We start from the raw sequence: 19,440 nt of genomic DNA on the forward strand, positions 1-19,440 counted from the left end.
CACCCGTGCTGATACAATGAGTTATGTATTTTATACTTTATATATGCCACCCTTGTAGTATCACAAAATATAACGACAACAACAGAACTCTCCAGAGTATTCAATTGTTTCGCGTTGCAACGCTTTATAATTTTCAGGTTTTTAAATCGTCAACAGATGCATAAAATGGATATTTTATAGCATGGTTAATGTTCAGTATAACTGTCTCTTCACAAATATCATAACCTACAACGAAAATGTGCGAACATGAAACTTTTTTTATTTTATAAATTTACCAAAACGTGAAAAGGCGCCTTTAAATTACAACTGGTCTTTTCAAAGTTAGCATTTTAAGCATGTGTATGTAGTCATAACCAGTTCGTTTCAAAATAGATAATTCTATGAGTAAGATATGAATGTGTTGTGTATAATCATTAGCATAATGTGATACCAACATATTCATTTATAAACATACTCGGGTTATTGTATTTATAAGTGACAATAATGTTGACTACAATATATCTAAAATACAGACATATATGTTCCATTATATTATTACACGTCATTTCACAAAATATGAATGTGCACAACCAAGAAATATTTAATGCAATATTGGATAAACATCATCAAAGTTTACACAACCTATAACTTCTCATGAAGTCAGTTATAGATAATGTTACTTCTTGTTTGACATGCAAATATAATTTACGTAGCGATGTTTACAGCATTCGCTCGGTTGATTTTCATTGGATCCGTCAACAAAAACACAAGTATTAGAAACAGGCCGAATCCTTTCGCAATTATGTCTCTCTCTCTCTGATTCTGTTATGTCAATTCAAATTTTTGTTCTATTATATTGTTCTATTATATTTCAATCTTAATTAATTTACTAATTAACTAATTTTCTTAAAACATGCACCACTTGTTCGACGCGGATGTTTTATGTCAACCATGGCGATGATATTTGATTAAGGTTACTTGTATCATCTATAATAATTAAATAAATCTTCGATAACAGAAATGGTACTTTATCTTCATTGTTCACGTTGTTTGAATGTTGGTAAAGTTATTTATTCCGGGTAATTGACATACACTGTCGAACACTATATAATGTCAATTACTACTCTGTATGTAATAGGTAGTTCGAAGATGAAAACGTCTTCTTTTATTCTCAAATCAGACAGCGTTTGAATTAGATCGTCCTTCTGATAAAAAAGGTTAACGTCAATGCCCAATATATCAAATTTTGTCACATCATACAGCCGTGCCTTGTCGTATATTACATTTTGAGATTACAAAAAATTAAAAATTAAACGTTTCCAATAGGATATTCACTTAAGCAAGCATGATGGCGATTCAATAAATAAAGTAGCAGAATGCGTAAGATCTATGCAGAAGTCGGAAACAAGAAGAATAGTATAATGATATGAAAATTTATCAATATTTATTGATTAGGAGGATTATGATGATAATGATGGTGATGGCGATGAGGAGGAGGAGGATGTTGAGTATGATGATGATGATGATGATGATGATGATGATGACGACGACGACGACGACGACGATGATGATGATGATAATGATGATGATGATGATGATGATGATGATGACGACGACGACGACGACGACGACAACGACGACGACGACGACAACGACGACGACGATGATGATGATGATGATGATGATGATGATGATGATGATGATGATGATGATGATGATGATGATGATGATAATGATGATGATGATGATGATGACGATGATGATGATGATGATGATGATGATGATGATAATGATGATGATGATGATGATGATAATGATGATGATGATGATGATGATGATGTATATGCTTGTTTATATCGATCTTATAGCATAAATATATTAAAACTTGTTATACTCACCAAACTGTTGAGCGGTCGCCTTGTTTATAGTTATTTGAACAGTCAACAGACATACATACAGCAGAAACAATCCAAATGTTTTCGCCATGTTTTCTTCTTTTACTGATACTTTAACGTCAATAATTATTTCAATTTAAACTTTATTTTTGAACTTCAAAGAATACCATTTCTACAAAATGTATAATTTTGCTGATTCTGATGCCCAAAGCTGATTCACTCTTAGATTAAAGCATATTTCAGTGTGCGTGCTTAGTTTTATTTTTCTTATCACGGATCTTAATTCGCATAATATTTTTTTGTATTCATAACAATGCGTTTGCCTTCGAACTTTATTTCAGACGTTGTACCTGACATTTATATAACAAGACAAATATCTATCAACGAGTTTAACCCAATTGACGGCGTCTTGTGATCGAGTCGTTATCAGTAGCATTGGAGAACAGAGGTTAAAGGGACATTGTAACATATTGGTACGTTAATTGTTGTGTTAAATAATACATGTGCATTCGTAGCATCTGTTAAAACATTAAATCATTTTTATTCGAGATTGTACCTGTACAGTGACTATTCGACTCTTTTGTGGAACGTTAGACAACTTAACAATTTCAATGTGCATGTGATATTCCAATATGCATGTGGTAGATTCTTTAATGAAACGGATATGCAATAGAATAGCGCATAATAAACATTCAAAATTTACCAACAATATGGAGAAGGATAAACGCGAAAGTATGCAGTCTTTAATGTCTGATATGGTGTCATTATTTTGCTCGAAGGTTTTTAACTGATGTTCATTTATTTCTTCCGTGTAAATGAAACACTTTTTGCTTCATAAATCTTATGGTCGATTTTAGAACTCCAAATAGAATTGAACGATTCAAGACGAAAACTATTCAATCTCAAATTAGACTGCGTTTGATTAAGGTTGTTTTGTTATCTGTTCTGAGCTTTGAAGTCAACGCCTATGATAGCATATCGAACTTTTTCCCTTCATAAGGCCTAATCGATAAGCATATTCAATATTGAGATTACAACGACATTAGGATAAAACATTTTACATTATGCATGCATGCGTTTTTAGCAAACGTAATACATTACGCTACTGCGAGGTCAAAAACAAAATAAATCACACCAATGTTTTCATAAACCAAAAACGTGACACCAGCTTTGAGTTGATGCGTTCGTAAATAAAGAACTTCTCTAAAATCAATCTATTATAAAAGTTGCTAATAACTCGTATTGCTATAGATTTTACAATAATGATTGGTTTAGTTTCGATCTCTGGCAGACTTTTATCTTAACACTCTTTCTTAGACGTTGACAAACACAAACAATATACGTTTGCATGAAGCTAAACATTTAAACCAGTTTTAAATTGATCATATCAATAATTCTTGTGTCGTTCGCATGCATGTTTAGCGGTCCAGAAAAATTGCAATCTGGATGCATAACATTTACAGAGCGTTATCAAAATACAGACGCGAATGTTTGGCGTAAATATATCCACTATACACAGAGGGGGTAATCACGTGATAGTCAAGATGGCGACGTCCATACCGAAACAGATATTTTTCGCCGTTGTATACCCTTTATTACTTCTGTTTATTTTTTAAATGACGCTCACTTTCCAGCCATATCAGTAAAAGGGTGATTAGCGTTTATTTTGTATTTAAATTCGCTTTATATCTCGACTTTACTCCCCGCAAATTTTCTTAGTGTAGCCCTAATTAGGTCATCCCGCTAAGAAATTTCGCATCGAGTAAAGTCGAGATATATAGAGAATATTACTAAGAAATAAAAGCCAGTAACTTTCTTCCTAATATGGCTGGAAAGTGAGCGGAATAAAAAAATAATTATGCAAGTAATAAAGGGAATAAAACAACGAAAAATACCTGCCTCGGCATGGTCGTCGCCATCTTGTTTGTCACGTGATTACCCCCTCTGATACAGAAAACGATAAAAATAAGCAATTATCTTTTGTCCACTAATCAGACATTGTTCCAAAAAATGCCTAGCCGATATTTTTACTTTAATACATCTTTTCTTGAATAAATGTTCGATTTTTAAATTTACCCAACATATTTCTCATTCTCTGGATGGCACGAGCACAATTTTAAAATGAGGTTGTTTGACTGTTGCTAAAGGCGTAATGCTGATTACAATTGGGCAATGAACTACAATTATTTTGTTAACCAAATAAACAATGTCAATCAGACGAAATACCAACAATAAATCTGCAACCACATATTTTGTTATTCAGTCAGGATTTAGATATTGCATCTAGAAGCAAACGTTTTCTTAGTTCTGAACAAGGTATGTTTTTGTGTTATTGTTTCATTAAATATTATTTAAAAGTATACTTTTGAATAATTACTTAACAATATCTTCAAAACAACGTTATGAAGCGCATTATCCTTTATGCGATAAGGACAAACTTACGATAAATGATAACAAACGACTTAGCTCGAGAGGTTTGTTTAAACCTTTTTGCTTGTTGAGATAAGAAACGTTTTTACAACACAGAGCATCTAAAGAATCAATTGCTTGATTGAAGTATTACAATCGCACTAAGCCGGGCTTATCAATTATTGTCCTAATCTGCATGCCTTTCTTAATATTCAAGGACGTCGTCAGGTGTTTTGACACAAAAAACATATTCGTCCAGCTAAATGAGCAGTTGCAGTTTCCTAATATAGATGTGGTTTGTAATTCGCGTATAAGGACAGATAAGAACATTAATTAACATTAACTAGCAGTTGCATTTTTCTTTCAACGATGCTTTAAACTCGTGAGGTTCAATATGTGATAGAAGATAAATAAAACTTAATAAACAGAACATATTCACTTTGCGGACATATTTTATTAAGTTGTTGCGATATCGTTTGAAACGGTTAACAAAAAGGTTGACTTGAATTGTGGATCTGCAATCACAAAACCTCATTGTGTGCCCCATAAAATGTTTGTGCTAACTTATATCGTATTTTTGCTATTAATTTAAAGCTCGTACAACTCTTTATATTTTCAACATCGCAATCAGACTCTGTCAGCGAAAACAGTATTCGATGACATTATCTCCATATTTGGAATATAATATAATACGGCGTTTTGAAAAGATATAAAGTAACATGTGAAACATTAGTTGCATCTGTAATAGAGAAGCCGATGGTCAAAACGATGGTCACTACACTATCGTGACAACAACGTATAAAACACAAAGCCGAGCTGAAAACAGTCCGTGTTTAAGCCGGTTTTATACCGAAGATACTATTATAAATTGAAAACAATCCAACACAGAATTCGAAATAATATTTAACATGTTGTCACAAAGAAAATACACGTAGCATACATCAAAATATGTACACACTGCACATAAATGTAGTTGTTTTGTATTTAATATATTCGTTCAATATGGTCTGTTTATTATAGATGTTTAAAGATCCTTGATGGACTAGAATAATTCTTTTTTATTTGACGCACACAAACAAATTGTATTGTATACGTGTATTTGCACCCTTGTGTGTTCACATAGCATTGGCCATAATCAGCAGTGATCAATAAAGATGTATATAGTAAACATAATTATGCAGCTTAGGGAAAAATATTGATACAAATATTTAATGGCGGATAAGTTGCTGTAATACCACAAGGGGCCAGACATTCCCTAAACTAGGCCTTGAACAAATGTGACAATATCATCAATATAAAAATGTGAAACTCCAGCTTCTGCAGCAGTATTGCATTCTCGTTATGTACAATTAGATGGTCCTTCATTTTAGGCCAACCAATTGAAAAAAACAGTACCAAACAGCACAATACAAACAACATATACACATATATAAAGCTGGGGTCACCGCCTTGGAACGGTCAATGCAAAAAACTTGGCCCAGCAGTATTCATGATACATATAAGTGTAAATAAAATTTAACCTCATAGCATTGCAACTCAAATTAAACAAAAATAAAAGACAATTAAAATGCATTCAATTTAATTACCATTTAATTACTCAATGGTAGGAAAGAGGCCAGAGCAACAGAGTTACAACTTTTTTAGGAACGATGAAATAAAACTACGAACAAGTGCCAACTAAGTCCCTTCTTTTTAGAGAAAGATTTAAGAATATAGCAACATAAATTTAATATTTCAGATCATCATCGCGCAAACACAGGAAAAAGCAGAAATAATGGATGTAAAAGATCCATATTGCATAGCTTGGTTGTTTACCACAAAAAGGACGAAACTTAGATTGCGTGAAATGCAGTTAAAGTTCGTAAATACTGCACACTGTTTTGTTTGAGAACCATAAATATGAACACTTTAAAGGGTTTTTATCTTTAAAATGAGAAAACAGATAAGACCGATATTTTCATTTAAAAAAAGCAATGCGCTCGTTCTTAAAATCCAATGCTGGCTTGTTTCTAAGTTTAAGCTTTAAATTGCATTTATCATTACAGGTTTGACACAATGTTTGTATTGGGTTAATCTTCGCTGCAAAAGTTTTGCACAACTATGCCATACTTTGAGCTGTATCTCTATTAATGTCATGCATGTTAGATACATAACCATGTTTACGCTAAGCCCAATCTTAAATGTGTGATATATCTGCCGTTTGTTTGAGTGTGCGTGCGACCATGCGTGCGTGAGTAGGGGCGGGCGTGCGTGCATTCGTTAAATTTAAATGAACAAATTTAGAAATAAATTGACGATATAATTAAAAGAATGACACATGCAGTTTTTAAATATGTTTTTTTTTTATTTAACCTTTTTGAAATGAGAAATATTTCATTGGTCGCAAAAAACCCCAAATATGATGAAATTGTACCGATTCACGAACCATACTCGTATGTTTAGTGGATCTTAATCGGAACAACTTTCTGTCTCATACATATTGTTGTTCCTGGAAATAATATCATTACAATTGTATGGGTTTTTTTTGTATCGGGTATCTGCTAAAAGCCACATAACTTGACATGAACTACAAGGCATATTAAAATTAAGTATAAATAAGAAAAATATTTTATCTATGCCAATTAGAATACATCTGGTGGTTACAAGGTAGAAATCCGTCTCATTTGCGCTTTAAAACTTAAAAATAATCGCGTTTATCGAAATGGACGTATAACTCTAGGAATCCTACTTTCGGTTTTAAAAGCGGTAGCGTTTGAAAAATAATAAATTACTTGCTAACTAGGCTATAGATTTAATTATATCTATGCCAATTAGAATATATCTGGTTGTTACAAGTTAGAAATTCGTCTATTTTGCGCTTTAAAACTTAAAAATAATCGTGTTTGTCGAAACATACGCATACGTATAGAAATCCTACTTTCAGTTTTAAAATAAAAAAAAAATTAATTACTTACTAACAAGGCAATATATTTAATGACAATTTTGCACACTTTCAAATTGAATCTATATGTATAGATAAACATTTATTTCATTTCAAGGTGTGTGGCTTTAAAACTTTAAATTGAAAAATACCTTTCAGGGAAATATGTCACATTTGATCAATAAAGTTCTTATATGCTCAAAGCTTGAACTCAATAAACCCTTGGAGTATGTTGGCCTTGCCTAAAGATTACGATATGAAATTTACGCGGTACTGTGCCGGTGCATTCGTTGAATATTTCTACTGAATATTGTAGCATGAAAACAAATAAAATATTCTCGAAGATAAACTTGACATTGATCTAAAATTAGACAACGAGCACAGAAATCTTAAGTCAAGTTCACAAGTGCAAACTAAGAAGCCGATAGATAATAAAATGAATAGCAACCAATGATTGAATCAAGATTTTCACAACAAAGGATTGACACCGGATTTACATGTACGCGAAAATATATTTCAAAATTATCTCAACAATGTCCCCTTTGTCGAAGTTAATCCGCAAATAAAATACTCTGATATTATTAATCCGAACAGTATATAGTAGTTTTTGATGACTAGAAAGCATTTCTAGGTAGCATACGATTTTTGGAAATTAATTAGGTTTGATAAAACATGTACACGACAATTAACACACACAACATATTTTAGTAATTTTATTACATTTACACATACATTAAGTATGATTATATTCCCTAGAACGTGAGGACTCGTTAAGATCAAACTGTGTTCTTGCATTTTTTATTTATATTTTATATATTTATATATATATATATTTTAACATAATAGGACCCATACAGAAAAGATAAGGTTTATCCCACACCTATGTTTATCCCACACCTAAATGTGTGGATAAAAGTCATATTAGTCGTATTCAACTATTCATTACATTAACGTCTTCATTTCATCACCGATTCACTTCTGATTGATACTGAGCTTCCTTTATGACAATACGGTCAATCTCAACTATGTATGGCCCCATTACCAACCCTGGGGCGCCCCGCCCAAATAGAGCACGCCCACCCAAAATTTAGTTTTAACATAACTTCTTTATTTATTCACCAATTGAATTAAAATAATAATAAACATCTCTTATAACAACACAATCTATCTCGATCATCCATGCCCACATTACCTACCCCGGGGCCCCACCAACATAGGCCCTTCCCACCCAAAATTGCCTTTTAATATAACACCTATGCGGCGTGGGGATACGCGTCGGCCTCTGCCGCGCCATTTCTAGTTAATATATAAACCGCGACGTTATCGAAATATTCTGATGAAAAAAGGAAAGTTTTTTATTTCACTCCTTTAAGTACGCCGTGCTTTAAATGAAGTTATGTTTTGGATATATAGAAACCTATTCTTTGTATAGCATAGGCATTGTGTTTGAGCATCACGGGATCTATCCCTGTACCGGCCACATATCGTGTGTGGTGACTGGTCATGAAATCCTGTTTACCCTCTACGGTCATTATTGCCATACCTCTAATTAAAGTAGTAATTGTCAGTTACTTCCATAAGTATGTGCACTAATTAGCTAGCACAGAAAAGGTGTGAGTTGGTAACGGCGATTTCCAAACAATTCCAGATAAAAAAAACAGCAACATAAATCAGTGTTTCGTGTCGTATGGTATCGTATCGTATCGTATCGTACGGATCTAAAGTTAAGAGAAGCAATTTGCTATTTAACGTGAACATAGAAAGAGCACACGCACGGGCAACCTAAATCAAATTGATTTTATTTATTAACCTACAATAAACTATAGTGCACAACGGTATTTTTAATGGCATATAGATGCGAGCTGCGAGCATCATCCTGCATAGATTCAGAAAGCCATACTTGTAGACGAAGCGAAGATAAAAAATGGTATAGTTGGAGAACGAGTTACTGCCAAATGCATGAAGAACAAACATCACATTAGCATACCTTACCGATTATAAATAGTTTTATCTAACTTAATTTTAAATGCTATATTTTGAGCGCAAAAGTAATTCGAGGATTGGTGGTATACAGATTGGATCCCCGGCCATGTGGGAAAATGTCATGACAAAATTTCGATTCAATTTTATGTGCATTTTTTAAAGGTTCACATTCAATCTCTGAAAAAGCCTGACTTGGTTAACGGATCGCCTTAAAATAACTTAATTACTGTTGATAGCGGCGAAAACAACTATACAAGATCGTACCATACTCAATCTTATATTTAATATGGTAGTTTTAGCGTTTTTGGGTCTTCCCCAATATTTTTGTAAAATGAAGTTTGACAATCACCTATTTCTAAAACTGAGTCGGTATCAGTTATATATGATACACATTCTTGAATACGGCAATTTTTGTTTGAGTTTAAAGTAATGGGAAGATAGAAACGTTAATGTTGTTCATTTAATAATGGGTTTTTAAGATATTCATTTCGAAAAGGCGTAATGTCTTGACATGTTGTTAAACTTCCTTGTATTTGTTTATTAAATGATTGCATAAATTGCGCTAAAGGCATGGACTGTTGACGATGTTATGTGGCTTTAAGCAGATATCCGATACCAAAAATTCCATACAATTTTAATGATATTTTTTTTCAGGTACAAAAATAAGTATAAGACAGAAAGTTGTTCCGATTAAAACATACGAGTATGGTTCGTCAATCGACACAACTTCATCATATTTGTTTTTTGCGACTATGAAATATTTCTCATTTCAAAAAGGTTAAATGAAAAAAAAACATATTTAAAAACTGCATGTGTCATTCTTTCATGCGTGACATAGATAGAGATGTAGTTGACACTTGTTCGTAGTTTTATTTCATCGTTCCTCAAAAAGTTGTAACTCTGTTGCTCTGGTCTCTTTCCTACCATTGAGTAATTAAATGGTAATTAAATTGAATGCATTTGCAATGCTATGAGGTTAAATTTTATTTACACTTATATGTATCATGAATACTGCTGGGCCAAGTGTTTTGTATTTACCGTTCCAAGGCGGTGATCCCAGCTTTATTATCCCCACGCTTTTTGAAAAGCGTGCGGAAATTGTGGTTATCTCCGCCGTCCGTCCTGGCCACTATCTCCTCCTACACTATAAGCATTAGAACCTTGACACTTACACACATGGTAGCTATGAGCATATGTGCGACCCTGCACTATTTGGAATTTTGATCTGACCCCTGGGTCAAAAGTTATGGGGGTTGGGGTGGGGCCAGGTCAGAGATTGTCACTCATTTTTTATGTTATTTTACATTAACTTCTTCATTTCTAAAACGATTTACTTCAAATTGATACTGAACATCTTCAATGACAATACGGTCAATCTCAACTATGCATGGCCCCATTACCAACCGTGGGGCGCCCCGCCCACATAGACCACGCCCACCCACAATTGCCTTTTACATTAACTGCTTCATTTCTACACCGATTTACTTCAAATTGATACTGATCATCTCTTCAATCGTGATACATCGGCTATCTCGGATTCCTCCGTAAGATAGGCCTCGTGGCTAACGGTCGCCATATTGCCTTGTATTACTACTTTACTACCCAAAAGGTTGTCAGTCTATTGTTATGAGGCTGTATACATGCGCGTTGAACTAGCGCCAAACTTTTTACCGAAACTTTGATATTAAGAGCACTATTAACGTTCATTTGTGTTGCATTTTGACCTATTATCCAAGTGATTTACTTTTCCATTATTATTTAATCACCCTATCATCCAATTTTTAAGATGAAATTACGGTGTTTACCAAACCAACCAAACCGAAAGTGAAACTGGATGCATTACGTTTCGCGATGTAAACATTAAATATTTGTTCAGTTTGAGGAAGCGAATCGATAATAGACGTTGGAATATGTATGCAATACAGACTATCATTGCCGATTGTAGTACTGGCTAAAAAATACCTTTTATGACAGGTCATGTATAGAACGTTAATCAAATGAAATAGTGTCCATAAATCACTACAAATGTCTGGGTTGTTCATTAACCCATTTATGCCCAGTGGACTCACCCATCCTTCTTACTTGGATCAATTTATTTCCAAAAGTAGGGGTGTCTGGTATATTTATTTCTATATTTAGAATATTTCTTACAGAAATTTCTTTAAGCAAACAGCGCAGACCCAGATGAGACGCGGCATTATGCGGCGTCTCATCTGGGTCTACGCTGTTTGCAATGTCCTTTTTTTCAGGACGCTAGGCATGAATGGGTTAATATAATTAATGCACGTTTCTGATCTAATTGCCTGTATCTAGTTGTAATTACCATGATATTGATAAAATTAAAATGTTTTTTTTTCATAAATTAACATTACATGTTTTATTTTTATCATTTAGGGAATAAATAATTGTATCATTATCATCATTAAATATTCTGAAAATGATCTAAATTATCATGATTACTTTAAAGTAGAATTTTTAAATTTTACTCATTATTTTTAATGAATCAACATTTGCTTGATTCAAAATAAAATGTATTAATAAGGGTTTCAGTTGTTAGTTTTAACCCTTTTTTAGTTCGATTAAATTTAAAGTACTAACTACGTACATGTGTGTGAAATGCTCTTTAGTTCGTTTCCTGGGCCTAGAACCAGTACTTGGGTGTCTCTTGGAGATTTCTTAAGAATGCTCCCACACTGGGGATCAAACCAGTGACCTCCAGATCATTAGGTGGACACCACATCCATTACACATCAGCGACCTTTAATTAGTAAATTACTTTAGTATTGCAGCATTATATAATGTAATGTTGCTACATATTTTTGGAAAATGATTAATGTGCAGTACTAAATGAATCTAAATGCATACAATTTTAATTGTGTATATTGTGTGATTATTAGTTACAAATTCCCTTTTTACAGGTATACTGGATTATGAAAGACTGATAAACATAAAATTGACAACTCATCTCCCCAACGATACTTTGTGTGGCTCATTCTCAGAACAAACCCATAGTCAGTGAGAAAACTACAGTGTAAAAAGACCACTTGATTGTGACAATTATGGCTGACCAAGCAAATGTTATCATTTAAAATAAAGAGAACTTCCAGTTCAATATACATTTTATACCAATTATGACATTGGCCAACACAGAAAATAATTATAAGGTTGATTTTCCCAAAATTGACTGTGTAACAATTGGATACTGTTTTAAGCTTCACTGTACTTTGTCTGAAAATAAAAGTCCTTTATGATGTAATAGAAACATACATATTTAATTTTTAGTTTTATAAGGATATATATATATATACATACATATATTATACTATCTTTTATCGATGGTCAATCAATTTAAGTTTAACTAATATATACATACACATTTTATACATGTGTATGCTTTGATTTTTTTCTATTGAAGCCAAATTAATATCCCATTAGATAGATAGATAATATCACAGCAGTATTTCTATTTTGTCTGCAAGTACTGCAGAAATCATGGATTATTATTTTACTGAGTCAGCCTTAATCTTTATATTATAATTGTTAAAACAGATTAAGATGTGCATTATACAATTGAGGATGCATCAAGATTAAAAAATGGTACATGTATTAATTAATAAAGAATCAATAACAATCAGAAACTGTGCTTTTTTTTCAGTATTGTGTGAAAGGATTTGAAGTAATGATGTGTTTTTGAAATATGATTTATGTGAATTTGAATAAATATATAAAATTTAGTGATTTTCTCAGACAAAAACTGTTAATTACATACTAAAGTATTCAAAATGTATTATTGTAATATTTATTCGAATTTTTTAGTACAAAAAGCACTTTTCCCTGGCATTTGTATTTATAGTAATTGCATATTTTATAATTCTGACAGCATTTATAAACTGTGTTCATGCAAGCATGAACACGGTTTCATTTTTTGAGTATTTAAACAAGAGGGCCATGATGGCCCTGTATCACTCCACTGCTGAAAAAAAGGCTGAAACAAATTTCTCTGCATGTGAAAATACTTAAATATAGGCCCTATTTAAGCACATGTACACTTTTGTGACCTTCTGGGCTGGGTCAAATTTAACCCCAGGGGCATAATTTGAGAAAACTTTGTAGAGGACTACTATATCTCACTACATACAAAATGTGGTAGCCCTAGGTCCTAGAGTTAAGGACAAGAATATTTTTAAAGTTTTCACAAAATAAGAAAGATATAAGCGTATATAATGTTCAATTTTGTGACATGCGGGTCAGGATCAAATTTGACCCAAAGGGCATAATTTGAACAAATTTGGTAGAGGACTATAAGATGCCACTACATACCAAATTTGGTAGCCCTAGGCCCAATGGTTATGGACGAGAAGATTTGTAAAGTTTTCACAAAATATACCCTATATAAGCATATGTTCAATTTTGTGACCCCCGGGGCAGGGTCAAATTTGACCCCAGGGGTATAATTTGAACAAATTTGGTAGAGGACTATTTGATGTCTCTACATACCAAATTTGATAGCCCTAGGCCCAATGGTTATGGACGGGAGATTTTGAAAGTTTTCACAAAATAGGCCTTATTTTAGCAAATTTTCAATTTTGTGACCCCCAAGGCAGAGTCAAATTTGACCCCAGGGGCATAATTTGAACAAATTTGAAAGAGGTACACCCCAGGAACATTCCTAAGAAATTTCATCAGAATTGGACCAGTAGTTTAGGAGAAGATGTTTAAAGGAAAAGTTTATGCATGGATGCACGATGGACACAGGACCTTTGGCCAGTGGAGCTAAAAATCAAATTAAACATTTAGTTTTGATTTAAAATCAGTTTTTATATGCAAGTGTCTATTTCACTTATAAATTAAAACAGCATATTATTCATTATTGAAAAGATTATTCCAAGCTTGATGTCATATTTCAACTTTGCATAGTGTAGTTAATTGAACATTGTATTGAACTGTATGGGCAGCTATATTTTTTAATTTATGTATGTTGTATTATACAAAATGCATTATTTCTACCACAAGTAGACCATATAAGGCCTACTGCTACTAAATAGGCACTGGTATGAATTTTACACTGTTTTTGATGCTCATACAAAACTTTAATTATTACTACACTTTAGTATATTAAATATTTTCAAGTTTTTGTTCAACATTTTTTGCAAAAGAAAAGAGTGTCTTAATGCATTTGAAAATATACTTAAAACAAACTAAAAATGCATTTTAACATACCTTTTTCCTGGTAAAGTGTATTTGGGATGATAAAAAATACACTTGAAGAGTATTAATGCTGGAAAAATGCAGAAAAAAATACATTTGTTTCTGTTAGAAGTGTGTCTTGTCTGCATTTTTAAGTGTATTAAATGCACATCAAATGCAGATAAATACAATGCCAATACTGTTACATGTATTGTAATGGACATAAAATGCACTTGTTCTTGTAATTAAATGATTTAGTGTATTGAAATAACCTTTTATAACGTTTTAACAATTAATAATACCTTTTTATATAAATTTTCTTTTGAAATGTTACACTTAAATGATTTTTGCACCACTAGTAAGAGATATAATTTGTGCTCATAATGCTTTATCATTACACTACATAATATCATTTGTTGTATGAAAATTACCCATAAAATTCATGTGAAAGCTCAAGAAATCAATAGCAGCGTGCTATACCCTGCTCCTTTTTACATGACTTGATGGTATTTAATCCCCAATTCTACATGGCTAAGGGAAAATTAATGTGCAGATTTGACAAATAAGTCTTAACTGGGATCCAATAGGCAGACTTTCATATTACTTGTATTTAATTTAAATCATGATCTGAATTGCTCTTTGGCAAATCTTTGTTGGTCACAGTATTCAACTGAATTTTGTTCACTTTGTAGTGATTATATTTTCTATATTTATCAGACAACATCTTTCTTCAAAAGTTTAACATGATTGCTTGGTTAATTTAGAAACAAGATCAATGCATCATAACATAATATGAAAAAATGTGTAATAGTAAAAATGGCAGCAAAAAAGCACTAGATTATCTGCCTTAAATCTGAGACGATATGTTGATGTATTGGAATTTCTCATAAATAATGTGCTCCATAGTTGTATAATTGTATAGTCGCATGCATGAGTGGTGTCAATGTCACAATACCAATTAAAGCCTATAATTTACTAAAACAATTTGAAGTTTGATGTGAGTTTTTTTCAAGATCTGTTATATATAATTATATATACATGTATATATATATTGTTGAAAAGTTAACATGCAATAAGTTTACTGTAATTAAGTGACAAATAGTTTTACTGATTTGGTTGGAGGCATATATGCAGATATATCATGGTTTGTGCAGAGGACAGTAGCAAAAACAAGAGCTGTCTCCGTAGGATGACATACGCCCCCGATAAACGCTTTAATAGAAGTTATGAGCATTTTTCAAAACCTAAAAGCCGACCCTAAGTTCAAGGTCAAAGGGGTCAAAATTTGTGTGTGTATGGGAAGGCCTTGTCCATATACACATGCATACCAAATATGAATGTTACATCTGAAGCGACATAGAAGTTATGAGCATTTTTTCGAAACCTAAATGCAAAGTGTGATGGATAGACAGACGGACAGTGCGATCACTATATGCCCTCCTTTGGGGGCATAAAAATGTGTTTCACATTGTTTTGGTAAATGAGTAATGTAGCTAAAAGAACAGAATCATCAATTATAAAGTTATTGATTATAAAGTGTTGCTGGCATATTTGATGCATTCATCTAGCTAAAAGAAGGTCCCTGTTTTATCCCCACTGGCACCGAGTGAGGGTTCTCAAAATCTTTAAACAATATGAATAACTACATATAGGGTCGAGAGCCTTGTTGATATGGGGCTATAAACACCTGAAATCAAAGCGACCCAGGTTAAAGGCCGAGGCCAAATAAATAAACCAGAGGCCGCATGATCCTGCTATACTCTGAACAAGTATTGTTTCTTCTCAGAAAACTGGCTTAAGTGTTTTACTAAGCTTTAGACTTTGAGTTTCAGTGCAATCAATCTAAAATAAATTGGTCAAATTAAATAATAATTTGTAAAAAATAAACATTCTGCACAAATTCAATTATTTACTTTACCTGTGTGCATGAATCATTTCAGTCTTGATGGTTAGTGAACTATGTCAAAAGCACCATAGCTATGAAACACTTGTTTTTTTTAATTGTGCAATGTTCCACAGAAATGATGCTGATGATTATTCTACACGATGATAAATTCCATTTTTACCAACAATTCGGTTATTCCACTACCAGTTCACATGCTTCATACACAGTTGAAAATAACACTATTTCACTCAACAACCGTGACACATGTACTCAATTTTTCAACGTTTCGCAATTAAAATTGTCTTCTACTGTTATTGTTGTTGTTGTACTTTTGCAAGTAGTTCGAAAGATGGCGACCATTAACCCAGAGATTGATTTATGAAATAAATCGTCTGCTGATCCAGAGTGATCATCTCTTATGACAATACGGTCAATCTCAACTATGCATGGACACATTACCAACCCTGGGCGCCCTCGCCCACATAAGACCACGCCCACCGAAAATTGCCTTTTACTATAAATTCTTCATTTCTACACCGATTTACTTCAAATTGATGCTGAACATATCTTATGCAAATACGGTCAATCTCAACTGATTATGGCCCCATTATCAACCCTGGGGCGCCCCCTGTATCAAACATGCGGCGTGGGGATACGCGTCGGCCTCTACCGCGCCATTTCTAGTTCTTATATGTGTATTTGTTGTTTGTATTGTGCTGTTTTGTACTGTTTTTTCAATTGGTATCTTGCCTAAAATAAAGGACCAACTAATTGTATATAATGAGAATGCAATACTGCTGAAGCAGCTGGAGTTTCACTTCTTTATATTGATGATATTGCCACATTTGTTCAAGGCCTTGTTTAGGGTATGTCTGGCCCCTTTCATGTGGTATTACAGTAGCTGATCTGCCATTAAATATTTGTATCAATATTTTTCCCTGAGCAGACATTATTATGTTTACTCTATACATCTTTATTGATCACCGCTGATTACGGACAATGCTACGTGAACACACAAGGGTGCAAATACACGCATACAATAAAAGTCGTTTGCGTGCTTCAAATAAAAAAGAATTATTCTAGTCCATCAATGATCTTTGAACATCTATAATAAACAGACCATATTGAACGAATATATCAAATACAAAACAACTACATTAATGTGCAGTGTGTAGTGTACATAGTTTGATGTATACTACGTGTATTTTCTTTGAAACAATTATGTTAAATATTATTTCACATTCTGAGTTGGATTGTTGTCAATTTATAATAGTATTTTTGGTATAAAACAGACTTAAACAAGAACTGTTTTCAACTCGGCTTTGTGTTTCATACGTTGTTCACGGTGTCTAACCAATACGGATAATACTGGAAACATTTGTACTATTGCGGATAATACGCGAAACGGCAACGGATCATGTCGGAAAATAAACAAGGTAAAATGCAGGATGCGCCTAGTATTGGAAGCGAAATTTGCCACAAAACCGCGTTAAAATGCCAATTACTATTGCTCTCGTAACATTGTGGTCTTTCAGCTAATGGTTTACTTCAAAATCTGTTGTGTAAATAAAACCTTTTATCAAAACGAACGAAAACAAATGAACCATACCTACCTCATAGTCATGAACTAGTTTAAAATACTTGCTTTTTTGTAACTGGAGAGAAAAAACCCATATACTACTACTACTTTTCATTGTTGTTATAATCATTCGGAACTATAATGAAATTGTAGGAAATTACTGGCAACTTCAAAAACGTGAGTATTTGCGTTTTAAAAGGGTCGCATATTGATTTCACAGGCACCGGATAACACACGAAACCACAAATTTTTGGCACCGGATAAAGTCCGGAAACACAACACTGTATAATACACGAAATCGATTGATACATGTACAGATTATTACTTGCTTTTCATCATGTTTTATAAACAACATGTTCACATCGTATGTTCAACGTTTAATATAGTACTTGAAGTTGATGACAAGCCATGTGCTTGTAACTGAAATATATTCATAACGACATGCGTATATAGGTGTCTAGATTGTGAGAGACAAAAATCGTACAGTAATCATTAAACGCAGATATTTGTTACGCGTATTATTTCTTTAAGAAAAGCTTATGATCTGTACTTCCAGGTAATGCGCAATAGACATTAAAGCACCCATGAAATGTAATTTCACTAGTACCACCTGTCGTATATTTTAATTCCAATTTACCGCTAGATTTATTTACATTTAACTTTGATTTTTAGGAGATGGCTGAATTAATGTAATTTGTTTGGGTGTGTATTTCTTTGTTTACAGAAATCATGCATTTGATTCACCATCGAAGCGCGGAAAGCGGCAACGAAAAACTAAACGGTCCAATATAAGTAAACCGAATGAAGTCGCAAGGGGCTGTTTGCCAATACGTTGCCACCTCAAATGTGATGAATCGAAGATTCTGCCGCCAACCACTCGTCTAGGCATAACATTCAGGACAATAGGATAGTGTAAATTTTATTCTGTCAACCTAAAAAGAGACATTGAAGCTAACTTAATTAGGTTGAGTCAGTGTTCGAACCTGCAACTACCACATTAGGAGACCAAACTGTTCAACACGGAATAGAACGAACTATTTTTGACACTGTAATAAACAATTTTATTCAGTACACTGTTTTTTAGGTTTATTAATGCTTGCATGGTTTATAGTTTATACCAAAAGCTCATTACTTAACAAACACTTCAAGAATGTGTCTTTTAAAGTTATAGACAGACACGTTTAAATGTATAAGTACACAATTTCAACATATTTTGTACAACTCAAATTCCATAATGTTAAACTTTACCTCAAATCATAGACTTTTGCCACGTAGTGAAACTCTTTTTTTTAATAAAATCAAATCTTTGTTTCAAATATTTTCTAACATTTATAAAATATAGAGAGAAATGAATACGCTTTTATTAAAATATTTCAGAGTTCATAAGATTAATTTTAAAATGATGTCATTTAACATTGAACGATGTATGAAATGGTAACAACTATGACAAGATAAGGGATATCATCTATTTATGTTGATATATTTTTATTTGATATGAACATATCCTAACTTTGTTCTCTATACTGAAGTCATCTCAATGTCCACTAGTGTGCACATGCTTTAATAACGATCGCTGAGTAACTTGAGTAAAAGAGTTGTGTAA

General features: G+C 32.9%; 1 protein-coding gene across 4 annotated transcripts in view; it reads right to left on the reverse strand.

Moving 5' to 3' along the window:
• The window catches only part of LOC127865821 (mucin-like protein), a 130,157-nt gene that overhangs the window by 26,712 nt on the left and 84,005 nt on the right, over positions 1-19,440 (reverse strand). For 3 of the 4 annotated variants that reach the window (XM_052405837.1, XM_052405835.1, XM_052405838.1), the window contains exon 1: positions 1,878-2,294. The exons of the other annotated variant lie outside the window; for it this stretch is intronic. In XM_052405837.1, coding sequence (XP_052261797.1) covers positions 1,878-1,965 — 88 coding nt within the window. In that variant the 5' untranslated portion in view covers positions 1,966-2,294. Of the gene's footprint in view, positions 1-1,877; positions 2,295-19,440 lie in introns of those variants that run through there. 4 annotated transcript variants of the gene reach the window in all.

The sequence above is a fragment of the Dreissena polymorpha genome, chromosome 2, assembly GCF_020536995.1.
Source record: "Dreissena polymorpha isolate Duluth1 chromosome 2, UMN_Dpol_1.0, whole genome shotgun sequence".
Classification (NCBI taxonomy): domain Eukaryota; kingdom Metazoa; phylum Mollusca; class Bivalvia; order Myida; family Dreissenidae; genus Dreissena; species Dreissena polymorpha.